General features: G+C 42.7%; 1 protein-coding gene across 3 annotated transcripts in view; it reads right to left on the reverse strand.

Annotated features, from left to right (window-relative positions):
- The window catches only part of LOC138526375 (arylsulfatase D-like), a 344,213-nt gene that overhangs the window by 213,723 nt on the left and 107,010 nt on the right, over positions 1 to 23,480 (reverse strand). Inside the window, exons 3-4 of one of the 3 annotated variants that reach the window (XM_069637046.1) lie at positions 14,847 to 14,893; positions 12,349 to 12,486 (exon numbers count right to left, since the gene is read on the reverse strand). In XM_069637046.1, coding sequence (XP_069493147.1) covers positions 12,349 to 12,461 — 113 coding nt within the window. In that variant the 5' untranslated portion in view covers positions 12,462 to 12,486; positions 14,847 to 14,893. Of the gene's footprint in view, positions 1 to 12,348; positions 12,487 to 12,947; positions 13,035 to 14,846; positions 14,894 to 23,480 lie in introns of those variants that run through there. The other 2 variants (XM_069637047.1, XM_069637044.1) reach the window with 2 other exon arrangements.

A 23,480-nucleotide genomic window follows, 5' to 3' on the forward strand; every position in this document is an offset into this window, starting at 1 on the left:
TATAGGTTTCCAGGTTGAGTTGAGTCCATGTTTGTGCAGTACCCTTGTTAGCGAGGCTTTGTAGCATTTGTTCACCATCACGCTGGTAGAGTCTTGCTTGTCTGTTCCGTGTCCAGTTCCTATAACCACATTTAGCAGGGCGTAATGCTTCTGCTCGCTCTGCATTTGGTAACTTCTGAATAGACTTCTTACGTCGTCTATATTCACTTTTCTTTTCTTTTAAGTCCATATCAAAGCAATGGCCTTTCTTTCTCAAGCTGGAATTCAAGGCTTTCTTACCATTACCAGATTTAAAGAAATCAAGAGCAACTGTATAAGGTGTTTTACTCTAATTCAGGTGTATTTCTTGAATGTTTTCATTGCATCTTTTTAGTTTCGATTCCGTCCATAGGAAACATGTTTTTGTGTTATTAACAGTTCATTCTTAAGTTTAACATTATCTTCTCTCTAGAGGATTTTTAAAGTTCCAGGTCCAATAAAGTGTTAACATGTTGTGGTCGCTATGATTCTGTTTGATAATTTTGAATTTATCTGCTTCCGCATATAGACGATCCACAAAGATGTAATCAATTATGCTCTCTGAGAGGCCACAAGACCAGGTACTTTTTGGTGGTAGGTCTCCTGGCAATGATCCATTTGTCATATGTAGGCATCTCTCCGTCATGATTGAGGGCCATTTAAATGTGTCATGACTATGACTTGTCTGAGAGCCAAGGCATTGCATGTTCCATTCAGCAATGATGGTGTTAGTAATTGTTGGCTCGGTGGCAATCGTGTCCAAGACATTTTTCAGGTCCTTATAAAATCGATTGTTTGAGATTCCAGACTTTTAGCAGGGCCAGAACTCGGTCTTCATAGGAAATCTTCACAAGTTGTATAAAATTATTCGTTCAGGCCCATGGTTGTAATATACGGCTGTACTTATTTTTACAGCAACTAACAGTCCAGAAGTTGGTCGGCCTTTCAGGGCAGCTATGGCTGGTATTAGAGTGATATTATGGTAATTCCATGTAGGAGCATGAGTCTACCATGTCTCTTGAAGTACAAGGATGTTGAATTCATTAATTCGGTTGACAGATGAGTCAATTAGATGACTATGCCTGCGTGTGTTCCAACTAGCAAGGTTGATTGTTCTTTTTTTTGTATTTATAAACCCATTGTTAATTCTATATTTTTTCGGTTCTCTTCTATCGGATTGTTATGTCCGATTCTCTTCTCTTCCCATCTGCAGTTATGAATTGCAACAATTACAGCTGGATTTATTTGTTGGCTGGATTTCACTGGGTATTGTCATGGGGAAGGAATCCTTTTGATGATCATCTTTCATGATGGTAAAGCCAAGAGTAAACAAATCCATCCTTGCCAGCCATATGGCATTCATAACGATACCTGAGGGGAGCCACAATCTAACAGTTGTTGGATCATTTGGATTTAAGAATTCAACTTGGTCAATATCGATCGAAGCAATATCACTTAATGATGGAGTGTCGTCGAAAATACTCAAAATGTTAGCTCTACATAACGTCAATGATTCATAGATGCATGGCTGGCATTTCATTATTAAGGTGTCATATAGTTGTTTCGTTTTGGTGCCTTTAGAGTGTACATGTCTAGGACCAACCATTTCGTTATGTTGAAGGTTTATTCGTTTACTGACAGTTTGAGGTTGGAATGTTTTTCCGAGTAAGGAATGTTCTTTGTTACTTGCACAAATGTTTTGTTCAGTAGTAAAAGAATTTTGTTTACATTTGCACTCGTTGGATTGACTAGCAAGGGAAAGTTCAGGTTTATTCTCAGAAAGGACGTTTTGTAGAGAGTGTTCAATAAATACAGTACCAGGCTGTTTTAATTGAGAGACTAGGTAAGCATCGACTGCCTCTTTGATGTCCTTACGTCGTGATTCAGTTGCAGCAGACTCTAAGTCAATGATGTTTTTTGTTTTTTTGCTGCACTGGATATCTTTGCTTATACCACTTGGAGCTATATCAGTTGATTGACTCATGAGAGCATTAACAAGCGCATCAAGGGTTGGATGCGCAGGGGGTTTCCTTGTTGTGATAACGTTATGTCCTGTATCCTTTTGTATTTTCTAGCAATGAGCGGCCTTGCGTTTTGAGTTTTCCGTTGTGAGGTTATTAGAGTTTGTATAGTGTAAGTGTTTTGTTGTTGAATTCTGGATAGGACATGTGGTTTTTACATTCTTGGTTTTCTTTAATTGTGTATTTGTAAGCATCTTCCTCTTGTTAAGTTTCGCTGGTCGTTTCTGATCGGTATCAAAGATTCTGTATGTTCGAGCAGAACGCTCATTATTCACTGATTTAACCTCCTGGATATGAGGGCTTGCATTCTCTACGGTCTTGCTCGCAGCTGGTTCAACCAATCCGTCATTTAATGGCCGAATAACTGCTGGGAACATAGGTAGAACAGGTGTGGAGTTTTTTGCATCCAAAGCAACAGTTTTCAGTTGATTATGTTTATCACATTGGTTCAAGTCTTCGTTCAGCAAACATTCAAGCTTTTTAGGAGTCTCATCTTTATGACGTATGTAATTATCTGTCCAGTCGGCAATATGTTGGATTTGTGTCAATTGCCGAGTGATTTTGTGATTTAAGGTCTGAAACAATTTAGTTAAACTGATTATCGCCATGTTCATTGCTGTTAATGTTATTTCCAGCATGGAGTATTGTCTAGGGTCAGTCTTCTGTTTCAGAGACTAAATCAGTCTACGCAGAGTTGGGGCAACAAATGATACTGAGACAGCAGATATATCACATGATTCATGCATTTTTTTTTTTGGTAACATTTTATTGGTTTTATATTTAGACATTACATAATACAACTTTGGACTTCGAAGGAGTCGAACTACAACAACTCACAACCAAGGCATGGATCCAGGATTACCAAACACAGTCATCACATTGCACCGTTATTAACAGTATCACAACAGTCTTATGGCCGTGCATCAGTCAGTTAGCAACACTTTATTGCAAATCTTCCAATTTTTGCCAGATTTTCTGGGCTTTCCCTGGACATCCTCTAGCATTATACACTCGCTGCTCCATTGCTATACACATATTTACATCTGTGACTCATTGTTCGTATTGCGGGGTCGTTTCAGCTCCCAATAATTGCGCTATATTTCTTTTTATCAGTGCGGTTGTGGTAGAGAAAAAGGCTTTTTCGTATCTCGTCATTGCCTCCTTCTCTTCCACTCCCAGTAGTAGTAGTTTGGGATCCCTGGGGATCGTTCGCCCCAAAACTCTAGACAACTCATCACAACATTGTTGCCAGTACTGTTGGATATTGGGGCAGTCTTAAAGTATGTGAAAGAATGTGCCTTCTTCGGTACGGCATCACAGGCAGTTTGAATCTGCAATTTTGCCCCATCGATGAAGCGCAACTCTCGGCTAGTACACCCTGTGTAGTATCTTAAACTGGACAAGCCTGAGCCTGGACGATATTGCCGTCTCACTGGGGTACATGATAATAGTGACCCAGTCTTCCAGCAGAATGTCGCCTACATCTTTTTCCCACTTAGTTTTCAGGCTTGACAGCGTCGGTGTTGCTAAGGAGGTTAGTGCACTGTACATCGTAGAGGTGATTTTAGTGTCAATACATTCCAGGACTATGTTTCTCTCTATTGGGGGTACAGTCAGGCATATCGGACAGGTTTGGGAGATGGTTCTGTAGTGCGTGTTGTAGCTGCATATGTTGATATCACTCAGTGGCGGAGAGATTGAATCGGGAGGCTAGATCCTCAAAGGGTATCAGTTTGCCATTCAATATGACGTCCTCGACTTTCATTATCCGCAAGAGCTCCCAGCTCAACCATCTAGGGAGTTTGCCTATCTCAGGGAGGTTCCGGTTTCCCCACAGGGGCTGTACCAGGGTGATTTCCTTGTCCCAACCAATATATTTATGTGCTTCTGCCCATATTAGTGCTATCTGTGTTGTCATTCTGCATGGGGAAGACAGGCTTGTTATTTGATAAAGACATTCTAGTGGGGCGGTTCTTGGATTCCCAGTTATCTCACTCCTGAAGTGTGGCAGTGTTGTATCCCCATGTAGCATGTCATTGACTGTCACCATCTGGCTTGCCCAGTAATACGTTTGTAGCCGGGGGAGTCCCATACCTCCTTCCCATAAGGACCTTTGTAGTGTTTGTAGCGCTACACGCAGGCGTCCTCTGCTCCACAATAACTTCCCGAGTATGCTGTCAATTTTGTAAAATTCACGTGTTGGAATGTACAGTGGAGCGTTCTGAAGAATATATAGAAAACGGGGCAAGGTCATCATTTTAAATGGTGCTGCTCTGCCTAGCAGAGTCAGAGGTAAAGAGATCTAGTGGCGTACATCTTCCATGAACCTCTCCGTAATTGGATGCAGGTTCCTGGTCACGTAGTCGTCCAGGTTTTGGGTTATTTGTATACCTAGGTAGCGAAAGTGGCTCGTTTCTATTCAGTATGGAGAGTTAACTGGAATGTTGTCTCCCCTACCTCTAATTGGGAACAGTATGGATTTGGACCAGTTGACCCGAAGACCACCGAATGCACTATACCGCTCTAGGAGATGTGTCACAATTGGACATGAGTTAACGGGGTCACTCAGGTAGATCAGCAGGTCGTCTCTATATAGGGAGACCTTGTCTTCCCATTCGGCCGACCATTGGAAACCTTTCCATGTTCGTGTGTTTCTTAGCAGAACGGCTAGTGGTTCTATTGCCAGGGCGAAGAGCATTGCAGACAAAGGGCACCTCTGTCTTGTCCCTTTCCTGAGTGAAAAGGGTCTTGATGGCCACCCATTCACACTGGTTTCGGCTTCAGGGTAGCTATAAAGGAGTCGTACGCAGCTCATGTAGTATTCGCCAAAACCCATGCCATGCATTATTTCCCAGAGTGCCTCCCAGTGTACTTCTCGAAGTCTATTGCCAGCAACGCTAGGGAGTCCTGTAGGGTAGATGTTTTTTTCTATTGCTGCATGTAGTCTATGTATGTTCATGCGTGTGGACCTCTGCGGCATAAAGCCACATGTCAGTAGTTTAAGTGTTCTGGTTTTGTATTCAAGTGAGGTCATTTTGGGTGCGGTAAGTACTCAGGAGTCTAGTGGTAGGTCCAGTGGGGGAGCAGTGTTTCAGCCATTCCATATTGTGTTGTGATTTCCGTGAAACATTAGTGTGTCGGTTTTTGGATCAGTGTGTAAAAACAACAAGAACAATAATAAAAGAAACCTCCACCCCCCTCCCCATACTCAACCCAACTTGAAGCATCTGTCGCCTGAACATTATCTGACAGCCGAGCAAAAAACAGCCAGCTGTCAGGCAAGCAAAAAAACCCTGTAACAATTTCTATCCCCAATAAATTCCAGATTACACTTAAACTTTAAGGTCCGGTGTGGAATTCACTCCAGGTGAGGGGGGGGCGATTCTGCACTAATGTTGTCTATTCTTGGGTATTTTAATTACGTATTTTGAGCTTGTCTCGTTTGCTGCCTCTTTTCCAGTCTGAGGAGCTCTCAATGTGTATTCCTCTGCCCATTTGGCTGTCACTCCTCTTCCGTGCGAGGTGGCGGGTCTTGGTCATGTGGTGGCGGGTGTAATGGCAGTGGTTCTTGTTCTGGTCGGGCTCGGGGGTTTCTACTCCTGTTGCTCCGTGCAGTTCTCCAGTCCCCCTCAATATGCTGTTCTGCCCACCTCCATGCTTCCTTAGGGTCTGTAAAGTGGACAGTGGTGCCCTTGTGGTAAATTTTTAGTTGGGCCGGGAATAGCAGGCCATATTTCACTTTGTGTCTGCAGTTGTCTCTTAAGCTGATCAAACGATTGTCTAGCCTTTTGCACCTCTCTGGCATAGTCTGGAAAGAAGGCAATTTTGGATCCAATTTTGGATCCATTGTAGGTCAATGTGCCTTTAGCGCGTGCTCGTTGGAGTAGCGCGTCACGATCCCTGTAGTTCAGGAGTTTTGCGATCACAGTGCGTGGCGGGGCACCAGGTATTGGTCGTCCAGCTGGCATGCGGTGGGCTCTCTCTATCGAAAAGAACTTGGAGAACGAGTTTGGTTCAAACATGTCGGCGATCCATTGTTTTGGGGTAGGACCAAGCCTGATTTGCATATGGTTTTTCCCCTTCTGTGATGGCTTGGCAGGCTGAAAAACGATTGTCTGGAGGCTTGCCCATAGCTTTGCCCGTGGTTATGATTAATTCAAAACCTTCCAGCCATCACCTGTCTGTTTTACTTGATATAGGAGGCCACATGTTTGTTTGAACAGAGGTTTTTACCGGCAATTCTCGAACGTGGTTGCGAGGGGTGCAGAAACTGCAAATATCGGTGTGTGGCGTTTTGCTAAACGTCGCCAGTGAGAGTGTGATCGCTTTTTTTTGAGACGCGTCTCGCTGAATGCTGATTTACACCAGTAGCCGCTGCCGAGAGAACAGTAATAGGCGGCATGTTAGATTTTAATGTGTACCCGATTGAGCTCATACAGCCAGTTGATATCGAACTTAAACAAGAAATCAGGATTTATCTGGGCAAATGAAATTCTGTTTCCAGCTCTATACCGCCAAGTACGGCGGGTCGCCGCGGCGAAGCAGCAAAGTGGTACTTGACGGTACTTGCTCTGTTGCACGTGCGCTGGTGCGCGTGCGTCCTGCTTTAAGTAGGGAACGTCAATAAAGGGACGTGGCCACAGCAGTGAACAATGTAATATAGTCTAAAAACAAACTAAAATTATATATAATTACATATCATTACAAAGGCTACAAGCAGCTCATGTGGAGGTTTAACAGTAAACTCACCTCAATTTTGCAAATAGCACCACACGAAGCGTGACAGCAGTAGCAGTATCCCACAGCAAAGCGGTACTTGACAGTACTTGCTCTGGTGCTGGTGCTAACTAATAAACTCAGTCGCAGTGTCCTCCGTTCTGTATACTTTTCCAGAAACCCACCAGTCTCTGTTAGTGGCATCCACCACCATTGGTGTAATTTTAGGGGGGGCAATGGTGTTTGTCGCCCCCCCAACTTTCGTGGTAAACCATTTTGTCCCACTCATTTAGCATGGACCCCTTCCCTCTAGATGTCATGTCCCCCCCCCCACATTTTCAGCAGTTACTCCACTGCCCACCATGACCAAAACCTCCCTTTAGAGTCACGATAGCCCTTATATTTAATCGGAATATTGTCCATCCTATCCATTGAACGAGGAATTTTTAATCTGGCATTCCAAACAGATAATTCAACAACCCCACTGTCAATCATATGTAGTGCTTTTATAATCCTGTTCCTACTGCATCCTTTCTGGGACTTTGTGGCTATAAAGACAATTGAAAATTAGATTTAACATGCATATGGTTAGGTTCAAACACTTCTAACATACGTCATATACTACAGAATGTCAAAAGAAGTCAGAGACTTGTAGTAAGAGAGGGTGATATCTTTCTAGGAACAAAGCAGCCTCTACTGGCCTGAAAGTGATATTACTGGGGATTTGTCAGTGGATCTGGTATTATTAACTCACTCCTTGCAAAAAGGCCCCAACATGTGCCAAAGGTATCTGCTCAATGATCACCTTCCCTGGAGCTATGGAACAATGGGAGCTTTACTAGTAGGCAAGTTAAGGATACCATTATCCATACATAATGTATGGTTGTGTATTCTGGGCAGGTGTGTACATTTCAAGGATTGTAGGTTCAGAGTCTTGCTGTACCTCTGAATTATGCCTCAGCAGGAACCAGTAACCTGGAATGGGACTCGGTGACCACTATTCATGACTGGAACACAGTGATTGCTAATTCCCTAATACACCACATCCCCTGAAAAGGGATAAGCGAAGGTTACAGAGAAGCACCTTCCTGACAGGAGGAGAATTAGGAGACTCTAGAGCTATTGCAAAGCAAAATACCACAGAGACCCGTAATGCAGACCATGCTACCAACAAGGCCTACGCAAAAAGGTTCACTGACACATTTTTTTAATTTGTTAATCAAGATCGAATTTGCCTATTTCATGCCACCTGAAAAGAGAGAGGAGAGAGGTGGAAAAAAGGGAAGGTGAACAGTAATGGCCCAAATCTTTCAAGCTTAGTATGATTGGAAATTAGAGACATTCCTTGTGATATCGTCATTGAAGGTGGACATCAGTAAAGAGTGAAACGCTAGTGAGTAGTTGAGTTAGGGGTTTGATGATCTTAGGTGGCTTGAAGCGGTGAAGCAAGTCTTTCACTGCAGGGTGAGCCTGCACACATGGGCCTAGGGCAGAAGTCTCCATAAATAGTGTTCCCACAACTATGCTGAAATATCCGCTTTTATCAAAAATCTCAAATGCATTGCGAATAACGCGTTCATCATTTTATTGACTGCATAGGAATGAAAGGCTGAAATGACTCTGACATAATTTTAATATGCAAGCAGGTTTCAAAAAGATCTCTGAAGATCTACATACATGTGAACCTGATCCCCTGGTATGAAACCACTAACTAGGCCATCCTTCTCGCTACCTGTACTTGCTTCCCTTTTTTGCACAGCGCTACATTGCTTGGTATCCTGTGCATACAATACATACATACACAAATAAATGATTTGTCTTCTGCCACACAGCATTGAGAGGGGTCAGAAATGTGAGCCGAACAACTTAGGAAAAGATTTTCATAAGATGTCATTTTATTAACTCAAAAAGGTTTAACAAACGCCTCACTATCCGTACTCTGAAGAGGATTTTCCAGCGTATCAAAATAAACTAAAGGAAAGACTCTAACAAAAGGAATCTGTCCCTCACACTTATACATACTATAAACCTATAAAGGGAATATATGGCAATTCAAATACAACAAAAATAACAGTTATGTCCAACACAAACCTAGCAACTGTTTCTCCTTGTAACCTGTGTGAGATCCCCTTCCCCAGATTCAAAGCAGGATTTTGCAATCAACAGTTCAACATGGGAAAGCTCAGTATTGCAACAAAGTTCTAATGGCAAAGTTCTTCTTGTTGCAAGAGTCTATCTCTTGGACTTTGACCAAGAGTTAAAATTTATATGACAAATCTCTATCTCTCCACTTATAGCAAAGAGTTCAACGCAACTTCTTCTTAAGGAACAAAACACTTCCAGAATTCATCTGTATCAACAACAATGTTTTGTCTGTAGCAAAGAGCGCAACACAACTTCTTTTTAGGAAGCAAAAACACTTCCACAATTCGTCTGTATCAACAGCAATGTTTTGTCAGGATGATTCCACAATAGTGCACAAAGTATTTTAGTGGTCTTGCCACTTCTTCTTCTTCACAGCCTTTAACCAGAACGCAGTACTTCAATAACTTCTTCCTGGTCGACTCATCTGCCTGGACTACCACTTCAAAGTCTCTGCCCCTGTATACCCACCTGCCAGGACTCAAAGAAACTCTTAACATTGCAAGTCATGTGTATTGTTGCATGCATGCTTGCGTATTGTTGGTGCAGGGATGGTTGCGGATGGCAGGATGCATCAGACAACTGGGTCTGCACTGTATATTTGGATTAGCATTTACTTGTGCTGCATCACTCTGTGTTTTGGCATCAGTGTGGTTGTGGTGGATGGAGGTGGGATCACCCTGGGCGTGCTCCATGGTCACGTTCATAGAACATTCATTTGGCATTGCTGTGTAAAACACATGTCGTGCATACACCTTCACCAGCTTGTGCAGTCACACAAAGCCTTCTCTCATGTGTTGCTCAACATCTTCCACTGCAATGCAGTAGTGGACCATATTTGATCTTCCTGAGTGGCTGCACAATTCACCAGTCTCTGTGAGTCATGTTCTCTCTGACTGTCCTATCATCACCCATGCATGGACTTGTCATGTGATTGTTCCCGGACAGGTATTTTGCAACCCAGCTCACTCATGCTCAGGCTATGACACACCAGGCCATTGTTTGTGATCTTGCAACAACTTTTGGTATGTTTGCTTCTGTCATGGGCACACATTCTGTCACTGTGCTTTGATTCATTGGCAATGTGCCATAGGCAGCATGTACATGTTTTTGCACTCACTTGTCACATGTGCATGGTGGGGGATGATCAAGTCCTGGAAGGGTGTGGGAGCAGATGCTCCACTCATAGATGGACCTCCGGTGATTCCAGTTGGTCGGATTTGTAGAATACATGTGGGTGTTGCAATTCATGGTGCTGTCAGACTATGGAAGTTCAGGTGAGCAACAGACATGCATGCACTGGTAATGTGTCAGACTGTCTGAGTGCTACCTGTGGGTGGTGTCCCAGGTGAGGGGAGCTGAGGGGTGGTGTCCAGTCTGGAGGGGGCTGCCTGTGAGGGGTGTCCCGTCTGGAGGGGGCTGGCCTGGTGGTGTCCAGTCTGAAGGAGGCTGCCTGTGGGGGGTGTCACATGTGAGGGGTCTTGGGTGTGGTGTCCCATCTGGAGGGGGCTGCTTGTGGGGGGTGTCACAGGTGAGGGGGTTGGGTGTGGTGCCCCATCTGGAGGGGGCTGCCTGTGGGGGGTGTCACAGGTAAGGGGGCTGCATGTGGGGGGTGTCTCAGGTTAGGAGGGCTGGGGGATGGTGTCCCATCTGGAGGGTGCTGTTTTTGGGGGGTGTACAGTCTGGAGGGGTTTGCCTGTGGGGGCTGTCACAGGTGAGGGGGGCTGGGAGGTGGTGTCCCGTCTGGAGGGGCTGCCTGTGGAGGGTGTCACAGGCGAGGTGGCCTGGGGGCAGTGTCCCATTGGAGGGGGCTGCCTGTTGGGGGTGTCCAGTCTGGAGGGGGCTGCCTGTGGGGGGTGTCCAGTCTAGAGTGTGCTGTCTGTGGGTGATGTCACAGGTGAGGGGGGCTAGAGGTGGTGTGTGGACTACAGTGGTTCATGCGCAGTAGCATGGGTATGTGGACAGGATGGGTGCCTAGGGTGTAGGGGGGACTCACGTTTTTATAAGGGGAGTAGCCTACACTTACAAGGGGGTGCGTGATTTCGCTGGGGTGCAGCATGGGATTGCGAGGGAGGGCACGCGTTTTCTCTGGGGTGCGGCCTGGGATTGCGAGGTGAGGCGTGCAATTTTGCTGGGGTGTGGCCTGGACTTGCGAGGGAGGGCACACTTTTTTTTCTGGGGTGCTGCCTGGGATTGCGAGGTGAGGCACGCTATTTCGCTGGGGTGCAGTCTGGGCTTGCGCAGCGAGGCGTGTAATTTCGCTGTGGTGTAGCCTGGGCTTGTGAAGTGAGGTGCACGATTTTGCTGGGGTACTGAATGCTGGGCCAGGGGTGGCACTGAGGCTTGCGCCGTGTTAGTCCTTTGGCTTGCTTTTTGGTGTGCGTGGGGCGTGTTGTAGGCTTTCCTCACGCTGCATGTTGTGACTTGCGCGACGGCTGGTAATGCATCTTGGAATCCATGAATATGCGTGGCGCACAATATTTTTTATGCGCCACGGCTTGCACAGGCTCCGTCTCGGCACACAGCCCTTGCACCATTTCTGCACCGGATTCCATGCATCGGGCCCATAGTTTTAATGCAGCTAAGTTGCTCTTGAAAAACATATTTTCTTTCACGACTACCTTTAGCATTTGATCACCTTGATTTGAGATGCCCTATATCGATGCAAAACCAAGGTCTACTAAATCAAACTTCCCTTACAACATTAAATAGGAAGGCAGGTGTTAAAATAGATATATTTTTCTGTGCATATGTTAAAATGCATTTACAATAGTCACTTTGGGAATGAGTCATCCATTTTCTTGATTGTTTAGGACCTGTACATAATTTGTGGATGTGCCCCATAGATGGTGTTTAAGAAGGGTTGGCCATGATTTATTGGCCAATAAAGCTGAAACATGAGTCTGCCGTTATATTAGTAAAAAGCTGATTGGTGCATATATTGTGAAATAGAGAACGGGAAATCCATTGCCCAATCCCCATATAATTAAATATTATATAGTGTACTAAAATGTAAGTTGTGGCCATTTTGTTTATTTATTTACATACACATATATGGTTTTAAAAAAATGGGTGTGTGTGTTCATATACATTTGTATGTTTCCTGTACTTTTATGTTTCATGTTGCACTTTTTCTATTGTGTGGTCAGGTCCTGATTAGGATTGTATACTCTTTTCGTATTTGTTATTAAACCATGTTTTCTTTATGTTCATTCTCTACATATTTTTGTATATTAAAAATACTACATATATATTTTCTCAAAAGGTTACTTTGCGTCCCTTTTTGATGTATCTACAAGAAACTGGCAAATTATTTGTTTTGAATTATTTTAATGTGCCTTTTGGAATTTCATCTGCAATCATGATCTTATACTTACCCTGTCTGAAAATAACTGAATTTTGTCATTAGGTTTATCAAGTTGTTCAGCCTGAATGCACACAACAACTTTACCTTATTGTGTCATTGCCATAGCATCCCACATCTCCAATGCCAAGGTCGTCCGCCATTATCAGCAAAATATTTGGCTTGCTCATTTGTGTTTCAGTAGATGAACATAATCCCATCAACTGTACGATGACAAGGGAACACCTGGAGAAGAAAAGTCAGTGAAAATCAAAACATCCTGTAATGTGCTCATCATGATCATATTTGGTAGAATAGCATGGGGGGGCACCCAATCAGGGCACTTGGAATTCGGTCCATAACTATCTATAAAGGCCTTTACAAAACTCTTGCACAACAAACAACTCACAGGAGAGGGGGGAGAAGGGGTAGGGTGGGTTGCAACACTGGCCCATTCGTGTGGCATTTGGTTTGTTTATGCTTGCTGTTATTGTTTACCTTGTGGTCCATCACATACAGTTCTGAACTACAAATCAGGTTAGGGACATTACTTGTGCATTTGCTACAATATTTGAAGTCAATAACAGTTGTTAATTGGCTGTTCAAAAGTTATTGGTCCCAAGCAAATTGGAGGTTAACAGCTTACCAAACCTTGCTGATCTTGCCCAGAATTACAAAGCTGCAGTGTACTGACTCCATTCACCTACCAGTGGTGATTGCACTGCTCGTATACTGTTTGCTGAAGATCACAAGGCTGCACTGGAATTAACCTTTGCACTTCCCGGTGCCGACTCATACCTATGGCGAAAACACTATGTGTATACTGTTTGCCCATGATAAAAAGGTCAGCAACACAATGAACCCTTTCAAGTGCAGGACTGTTTTGGCTTCCTCCCCGCAGTTGGCGTATATGAGCTCTGACCAGACTGTTTGTCCAAGAGCTTACTACTGTGCTGAACTGAATCTTTCCACCTTGCAATAGAGATTGCGTTAATGTCGTTCCAGCATAACATGAGAGCTTATAATACACGGTGTGGCTAAATTCACAAGGCTGCACTTAGTGTTTGCCCTTCATCACAAGTCTGTTCTGCATTGAAACCCTCTAACTCCCTGTACCGTCTGTTTTCCTACTCCCGAGTGGAACAGAAGGGCTCAGAGTATACAATTTCCCCGAGATCACCATCCGGAACTTTACAGAATCTTTCAACCTGACAATGCAGATGTTTTTCCTTTCCTTCCCATGTATGTGTGTCCCAGATCACAACAAGGCACGAACTGATGCAGTTAAGAAAAAGCCAACCTCTACAGCAACACCACCTTATGTTAGCAGCTGTCATACTACACATGATATAACAGACAACCAATGCTGTTCTATCATCTAATTGAACTATTACTATTATCGTTTAGCTTTTTTGCAAGTTTTCTTAAACTGATATTTTTTTATTTATTTAAAGTATAATACAGCCAGTTCGGCTTTTTATACAAATCGACCATGGAAGTCAAACATTACATTCCTCCATCCAAAACATTAAAAGGAGCAAAAGTGCATGATACAGATATAAACGAAACAATGAATATGTCGCAGGCATAAAATTCATATAAAATAGGAGAGCTCCTCTAAAACATACTTCATCACATCCTTCTATATACAAATGCTCCTCCAAGTTTTAAATAATGCCATGTGACATTTAAATACTGTTTAACTTACCAATTGTAAAACGGATTCAACCTTTCCCCACAATATTGTCAAGCAATATATACGGTTTACGTCATTGCCATCTAGATAATTGTCCCATATTACTCCTCGAGCAATGTGTACCGGATCAACCCCATATGCCAGGTAAACCGATATTGCATTCCATCGCTGGCTTAACCAAAAGCACGCTGGATGCCAATATGTTCATACATTATCATAAAAAAATCAAAAATGAAATGCCAAAACCTGAATAAAATGCACTTTTGAGGGCAATTAGATTTGAGGGATACTCCGGGTACTTGGATTCTTTGCTCTATCTGGCCTTTCTTTTGATGACACCAAGACAGGGCCGCCACACTTCCACTTCAATGGTCTGACCCTCACCAAGAGGCTGTGGTGGCACCTGTTCCCTCTCTCAACTTTCCTTCTGTGTGCCCCACATTCACCTTTCACGCCGCAAACCTTTGGCTTTGTCACCTCTGACACATGGCCTGGCAGACACCCTGTTTATATATATATGGAATAGAGGGGGCAACTATTCGCAGTACCTGACCAACTATGGCCAACACCTTAATTGGGAAAGCCCACACTCTTCTTGGGTCCATCATGCTTCTGTGCTTCACTCATTTCCTAAACATCTCTCTCTTTTTTGTTGTTGTTGTTGTGTGTTTTTGGTTAAAAAGAAACCTTACACAATTATTATCATAGTTGCATTCATGGAAAGCATCATTTCATCAAGTTTTATGGATGCCAATAAAAAGAAACGCAGCTAAAACAATCCTAAAATACAACTTTTAATTCATCATATAATCACATTTCACAGATTTACAACACCTTGGTAAAACCCTTGCATCATTGAATTTAAAATCAGATTCAAATCACATGCTAAAAAGAGGGAATTTATCCTTACCTTATCTATTTCGCAGAAGAATCCCCTAATAAACCTTGAGAGTGCCACTATAATAGAGACCACACATTACAGTTAATAATAGTCAAGGTCGAATGTACGCACTTCTCAAAATGAAGACTCCATTTTTACACAACCGTTGTATATTTTTTGTAATTAAATGATGCAGTGACTCAAGTTCTGGCAATTTACAGAGACTTCAGGTTCACTCGTTCTTCTTAATCCCCCAATTGAGGCCCCATTACCTCTACTATGTGTCATCAATTCAGCCAAAACCTCATGTTGAACTCGGGAGGATAGCTCAGGGGCAACATACTCGCCTTGGAAGCAAGACGACGCAGGTTCGATCCCCGGGTCCGCGCTTAGAAACCTCTAGGTATTAAGCGCGTTATAAATAACCAATCATATCATACTCTCCCCTAATTTTTTTCAGGCGGGAATTGAATCACAGGGCCGGAAATGTATCATATGTGTACTGAGCGGCTATTCCTCTATATAGGGATAACCTTTGGATGCCCATCTCATCACAAATTCTGTCCCATTGTCACATCTTTATGTTGCCCTTGAACCATGGTATGTCACCCTGAATGTTAGCCTCTTCAAAATACTGTTCAGATTCGCCTCTCAACTGCAATAACGTCGACACATTACCCTGAATCAAAAGTTTTTTTAGGTTACCAAACACGCTATTAAATGGGTCTTCCATTATTTTTTTATAAAGGCCCAGACGTCTATACTGGTATATGGACCAAGAGGACCGTAAGCCTAGTCCCAGGCGTACAATACTAATATGGACTGAGCCTGGCAGGCCAAGAACCTCCCGTCAGAGAGTCCCCTCCTGACGATCTAATCATTTCCTATTCTTAAACGAAAGCAGATCTGTACCATAGAGCACGGCGGGGGTAACCTTTGCCCTATAAAACTATAACGTTGAGTGAGGTATAGTTGACAATTTCACAACCTGAGAGAAGAGATTACTCAAAACCTCTTGCCAAAGACAGGGTTCCTCCCTTAGGAGGGCATTTGGGATGCCCTCAGGGCCTGATGCCCTTGAGATGTTGAGTGGACGGATCGCTACCCCAATGCCATCCCCGTCAAAGGAGCCGAGCCACTTTGCCTCCTTATTACGCCTGTGTTGATTTCTGGTTCACATCACTGGTGGATATTTGAGTTTAGTGCTTAATCCAGACAGATTCCATGGCATTATTCACCTACCTGTTTGGCTGGGATCTGTCTGAATTATTGAAAGTACACCAAATTCCCCTCACATCTTTTATTGCAATGGACTGCATTATTATTTGATTAGCTTTTATGTACCCATTTACTTTATAAGACTTGTGCAAGTTCTTAAAAACCTGAATCACTCTTTCCACACGTCTCCACTGTTCTAGATCAGGCAAAACGGATTTCTTTATATTCCGTACCTCTGCTCTCATAATTTTCAGATTGTGTCTTAATCAATGGTGGCCCCATCCCATTTTGACCATGCATTCCTAATCAACGCGATTCCCCGATTTGGTTTGGGCTGAACCGACTCACACGAATTACGGTGCTACTCACACATAAATTCTTACATTCAGAAGTGTTAATATTTATTTCTTTATTTTATTTGTAAATGGTTTAAAAAAAGAACCTTTACAATATTAGCATTATACAAAAAGCAACACATTGATTACAATAACTTTGAAAACAATTCAAATAAAAACAATTATAAATAGACACAGTATTAAACAATGACATGCAAAATACATAAAATCACACTGCAGATAAAACTATACAATCGACTATAAAATACAATATACAAAACACAGAAAGGAGCCTACGTACTGTTAATTCGTTATTCCTTCTTCGCCAACAATGTCCACATATTCTATTCTGTACACCTATTTAAAGATGCAATAAGTGCCGCAATAGCTATACCATCTGCTGTGTTCTGCATATTGGCACAGCGGGACCAAAGAGCATGTGCATTTACCCAATTTACAGAGGCATCGAATTTAGTCATGGACACTTTTCTCTGGGATTCGAGCGCGCTGCTCTCCAATATCAAGTGCTTGATACTTTCAATTTGGTGCACAACATGATATCATCTACAGCCAGACTCTTCCAAAGATATTAATTTCCGTCTAAGCAATTCTTCCCTTATGGGTAAAATATTCCAGCATATTTTCAATAAAAGGGACTGGTGCCATCTATTAGGGAACTGGAGCAGAAGAGATGAAATTCTTCCACGGTTTTTATGTTCTCGTGATAAGTGGGTCATAGAAGGATATGCATGGAACCTATCCATTGTTTCAATTCAGTCCTTCTCAAATAAAACTTTTTTTTACTTTATCTCGATTGGTTATAAGGGTCTCCCTATCCAATGTTAAGTCAGCCAAGAGCAAGTCACATTTATGTCCCATTTGTGATAAGAACTTACTAGAACAATAAACATTCCCAATGGAATCCATAGACTTGCCCATCGACTTATAGCGTGTATTAGTTATTTTTTTAATTTTTAATTTTTTTTAATTTTTATTTTTTATTTTACTTGGTTCAATTTACAAAAGACATTTTTACAAGATAATAACTTTTTCCCTCCTTCCCTCCTTCAAAATGATCCATTCCAGCCTGAAGAAAAGAAAGAAAAATTACCTCCACGAACAAGAGAAGAGGATAGGTGAGGGTAGAGAAAGAATGAAGAGTAGCCTTCTCTTTTGACACCAGACTGATTGAGAGTTAGTGAGTCCAGGCAATGGAGTGGGGTGAGCTTAGCACAGTACAAGAGGGTTTCCGACTTGTCTCACTCCTGAAGTTCCAGTTTCAAGTTCTTGAAGAATTGTGAGACCGCTATGACATAGGAGGTGTTATCTCCCTCTATAAGTTTATTCCACCAGTCCTCTTCTCCACATGTGGTCGACTCTTTAAATATATGGCCAAGGTGTCTACTTCTCTGGGCCCTCAGATTTGTGCATGCCAGCAGCAGATGTCTCAATGACTCAGTTTCATCTGATTTTTTTACAAAAACTGCAACTGTTTTCCGGTGAGATCTTTCTTATCGCTCTGATTTCATTTGTAGGCAAAAGGTTCAAGCGGAAGCGCATAAACATGCTTCTTAGGCATCTATTTGGAAACTTTTTAAAGTAGTTTGGCATATCATTTATGCCCCTTGTTGTTGGTGGTTGGTGGTTTATTAATTTGCTTCTGTTTTCCAAAGACGCCGTCTGGATCCAGTCTCGTTCCCACAGTTTTTGTCTAATTTTGTTTGGGTATTGAATCAGCTCTTCTTCGGTGCTGTCAATCTCAGCCAGAGTTTTTCGATTTTTTTATCGCCCAGTTTATGAGAAGGTTGCTTCTGTGATCTTCTAGTTCGGCGTCAATGATAGTTGCTACACTTGGGCATTTGCTGGTTTTAATTTTTCTGTATAACATTATTATGTTTCTAACCACCATCGACTCTAATGATTGTAACCCCAGTTCTTGACGTATATTTGAAATAGGTGTCGAGGTTGGTAAATTCAGAGTGGTTAGTTATTAGATCAATCATGTTCCGAAATAAAGATAGAAGCTTCCATGCACCCAAAGAGAGAATGCCCAGCTAATATCTAGTTGCTGAGGCTGGAATTGCATTAGGCAATTTCAAAATCTGTCTCCAAAGTCTGCCATCAATAGATTCTAAACAAGTACTAACCACCCCTTTGTATAACTCCATACTATATATGAGTTTGGGTACTACTTTACACTCGTAAAAAGAAATAGTGTATTTAATCAAAAAATTGTCCAAACTTTTGATCCAATTTAATCATCTGATTGGATAGGGCTAAGGCCTTTTACCTCATGAATTTCTGTATCCCAATAGAAGATGGTTGAGCCAAGAACAGAAAATCAAAGTATAAAATACTATCAGTGGTTACTACCGAAGCCCTTTCTATCATCCATACCAGGGTATGCCGCTACCTACACCTCGACATCACCATAATCCGCGTGTTAGTAGGTTTTATAATCAGACCATTGTCCAAGATGTAATTCGAGAACTTGGCAAGCAGATGTTGGAATCCATTTTTAGTGTTGTCGAGAATCAGAAAGTCTTCCGCATATGCTAGCCAAGATACTCGGAAATTTAGGAGTAATCAAACCAGTACCTGTCAGATACTCATCAACATCTGAAACAAAGGTTGAAGAGGCAGTGGTTGAGGATGCACCCCTGCCTCAACCCAGCCCCTGTTTTGATCCTACGAGGCATATCCCCCTCAAGGTTCAGTCCAACGCGCACAACTGCGTTCTCATAGAGTGCCATAATGAGTTTCAACAGACACCCCGACAACCCCCAATTAGCCAGTTTAGACCAAAGTCTACTCCGGTGGACACGATCAGAGGGAGCAGAGAGCTCAATCAATGCCACCCAGTATAATCTCCCAGTATAATCTCCCCAGGTCATTGGTGTTAGTAGAATGGCCATGTCTAAAACCAGTCTGTAGTTATTTCAACTGTTGGGTTTTAACCAGCCACTCATTGAGATGGATAAGCAATACAGATGCAAAGATTTTACAATCCGCATCTATCAATGAAATGGGACAATGCATGTGCCCATCTAACAGGATCACCATTAAAAGTGGTGTTTGTCAGACCATTGGGTCCAGGAGCCAGTGATATCTTAAATTCTTAGATTAATTTCAAAACAACTTCAAAGTCAATATTCAGCTCCCACATCATTTCAGTTCCAGCTTTAAAGGAGCCAAAATGACCCCCTTTTCCCATAGGGTCCACGCCAGAAAGATCAGAATTTCTTTAACCCATTGGGACTCCCCCACTGCATTTAATTGATAAAGAGCCACAGAGGAATCCTGCGTGTTTGTGAGAGCCCAAAAAGACCTGCTATCCCTTTTTACCAGAATTCCCAACATGGCTTCAGCATCCCTTTGTAACAACGCAACCCTTTCAGATATTTTTGAATTGCGGTTCTGAGTCTCGATATTTTAGTGGCCTGATCCAGAATGGAGAGCTTGGTGTGCCGGACAATCCAACAAATAAGCAATTGCTCTTTGGCCAAATGATCATCGTATACATGTTAATGTCTAGGGGTCATTTTAGTCTGTCTGATGCAAAGATTAGTATGGGCTAAATCCATCAAACTTCCCACAAAAAAATCGAAATGCTGTGGGTTTAACATGTGTGTTTTCCACTCCAAAGTTGTAGTTTTAAGCATACCCCCCCCCCCAAGTTCCATATTCAATATCCCAATATTATTGCGAATAGCTTTACCCCCTCTCGTTGTCCTAAAGTTAACAGAAGTTCCTAGAGTAATCCTGTCAAGAAAGTGTTTAAACTTTGCTTTCATGACACTAGGGTCACTCCAGGTATTTTTAATAATATTGAGGCCCAAACCGCAGTCAAAAAGTGAGGCATCGATATAATCACGCATTGAATTGGTGCTCCCTCTAAACCATGTTGGTTTTGCAGATTGGAACCCGTTATCGCCCCCATTGAGGCCCACAAGACCAAGGGAGGAGAGGGCCAAATACCATTTTCTACCCGACTGTTGCTTATAGTTAGAAAAGGCCATTTCTGGCAGGATCTCCCAAGCATCAGCCTCAATACCTGGCATGCAGCAATCAGCTTTTAGGTCACCAGCTACCAGGACCCTACCATTACAAACAGAGCTATGCCACCTTTGAATCGTTTTAGTAATTATTTACAAAAAAGCATCTAGATCAGACACGCCTTCATGCCAATATACATTAATCAGTTATATTTCCCGGGGTACCGTATCAGAAGAAACAGTCAGTGCCATTAGCCCAAACAGAAGGTTAGATATAGGTGTAACAGTCACCCCCAAGGTAGATTTGATGGCAATAATTGACTACCCCCACCCCCCACCAAGGGACTGCCCACCTTCCCATACTGGGCCAGCTGAGAAAAGACCTGAAAGCCATCTATCCCCAGGTTTTCTAGTAACCATATTTCTTGCAGGAAAATACAGTTGCATTCCTTTTACATAGACACAAACTCCAAATTAGTATACTGAGTGTTTTCCCCCCTAGAGTTCCAAGAAAGGACTTTCAGAGCTTTGGGCTTCTGTGCCAACTCATTCAGTTTCTCTGAATCAAGGTCCTCCTTTACTCCACAGAGAGGATGTAACACCGACCCAATGCTCTTCATGTGTTCTATGATCTGTAATACAGGCCAGAGTTTGCCTCTGATCATGGGTCTGTGGGTTGGATACAATCTTCAAACCGCCCCATTAACGTTTTGCTGGTCCACAAGCAATTTGATGCTAAAACCTAAATTATTCAGCGTTAGCCTCTCAGCATAAACCAGGTTCATCATTAGTTGAGAATTAAAATACAGAGCTCTGTGGGGGAACTGAACCCTGTCCAAATCAGACAAGGTTACCAGATTTAAAGTTGGAATTTTTGATAAAATAACCAGCATATTTCCATGATTCAAACAAACAGGGGTCTTTGGGCCCAATAGACTTGTTATCTGAAGCATTCTGGAAGACTGGTTTTTCTCTTGCTTATTTATATTACCTCCAGGAAGGAACTGTCTATCTGGACCTTGGTCAACCTGTCTGGGCCAAAACGGAGCCTCATTACCTCTAGCGTTCTTCAAGATACTAAGAGGTATATCAGTACTACAGCCCAGAGTTTTCCCAACTGGACCCATATTTTTAATAACATTTACTCCTGCATCCAAATTATGTACGGTTTTAGGTAGAAAACATTTTCTAAATTCAGGTTGTGACCCGACAACAATCTGGGCCTATCTGGAATAAACCCTTATCCTGCCGAGGACCACTGAGCAGATTAGAGGTTTACCCCTCAGTAATTATCCCCTATGGAAGACTTGCCCATAGCCCCTTTCCCCGCTTCGGGGAGGTATAGTGATTTGTACAGCAAATTCTCCTCAGAGACGGCTATTTGAGAGGCGTCTTGGGCCACAGGCCCCCATTTGATCTCACACTTCTGAGTTAACTGCTTTTTGTGAGGAAACAACTCATCTACCTTTTCATCCCTCATGGTAACAGTCAGTAGCCCACCCAGTGTACCCTCCATTGACACAGCCATGTGGCCCTTCGTAGCCTCAGTTTAGCGCTCCATATCTGCCCTCGCAACTGGATGCCATAACCACCTTACTGGCTGGTTCCGACTGTGAGAGCCTGGGATAACCCATGGGAATTCTTCCATAATTACATTCTCATAGACCCCAAAAAGATGTTGTTCTTCTAAGGGGATAATTTCTTCATCCACTGGAATCATTGCCCGAGGGAGGTGTTTTTCTTTACTTCCACCACTGAGCAAAGTTTCTAAAATTGTTAAATTACGCAAGTATTTTCATGAAGAGGTATTACGTTTTTTAATAATGTTCATGTTTTTCGTTTTCTTGGTCTTATTCCCACGACCCTTACTTCCATTTCTTTCAACATGCACCTCGTCATTAGTCAAGTCAATAATCTTTTCCTTGGCGACAAGTAGTTTATTAACCTCATTCTGTATGGCCCTCGGGAGAACGTTGTGTTTATTACCCCTAATACATTACCTGAGGCTTCGGCCTGTAGGGCGACCAGCGAAACAACACTTGGAGGGGTGTGAGGCGAAAGGCCCCTATCCGTTGCCTTTTCGCCGTCCACCCCAACAAGATGTTCAAGCATAGTCCTACAGCTCCTTTCCAACACCCCAACCTGACGTGAAAGTCTTCGAAGATCAGGGTGTGAGCCCTGACTTCAGTCTAGATGTTATCATAGAGGCTGACAAAGGAGCTGAGCACCATATTAAGGGCTGAGACAGTAGGCTGGGTCAAGCGGATTCTATCATCCGCTTCCCTCAAAGTATGAACAGCTGCCTCTTCTGTGTCCTCCACGGTATCGCACAAAGTATCAAGCCCCTTGAGTCTGAGTTGCTGTGGCTTCTCAGTGTGTGTGTGTGTCAATATAATTAGTCAGTTCAGTAGGAGACCCCCTATGGATGCATCGCATGTTTTCTGTATCACACTCTGAGCTTTCAGAACTGGTTCTAAGCTTACATTATCCGCTGAGGCTATATTAGCAAACTCTATAACGCTTAGATCATGCAACTCCAGACCCAATAATACAGCATGGCCCTATGGCATAAGAGAGTGATCCAATCTTGCCATTGCTTTAATCAGAATAATGGACTTAACCACAAGACCAACAACAGCACAAAACAAACACCCCTACCCACCCCCAATCTCAAAATCCATTAACAGACAAACCAAATCGGTCTTGTGGTTTTGTTTTGTGTTGTTCTGTCTTGTTATCGGGTATGAGGGTGGGGTTGATTTTTGATTTCTTTTTGTTTTTGTTCTTTTTTCTCTGAAAGGCTGTTCACTTAGTGTGTAATTTATATTATAATGAACTGCTGTATGTGATGTGTTCTTTCACTTATTCTCACTCTGACATTTCTCAGTTGTAATGTATTAAATAAAGTTGGTAAAAAAAAAGAATAATGGACTTAATCTCAGTAGTTGTTCCAGATTTTGTATTTAAAAAAATCTGTGATCGCTTGTCCAGCAACAGGGGAAAGCATTGGTAACCTCTTGGACCTGTTTGGAAGAAAATGTGGTCGGAATTTCATGAGGAATACTCTTCTAAATTATATACCAATGCTGCCAGGAGAAGGTCCTCCTGGTGGCCAG

The sequence above is a fragment of the Ambystoma mexicanum genome, chromosome 7p (genome assembly GCF_040938575.1).
Source record: "Ambystoma mexicanum isolate Mex_15411 chromosome 7p, UKY_AmexF1_1, whole genome shotgun sequence".
In the NCBI taxonomy this organism is placed as follows: domain Eukaryota; kingdom Metazoa; phylum Chordata; class Amphibia; order Caudata; family Ambystomatidae; genus Ambystoma; species Ambystoma mexicanum.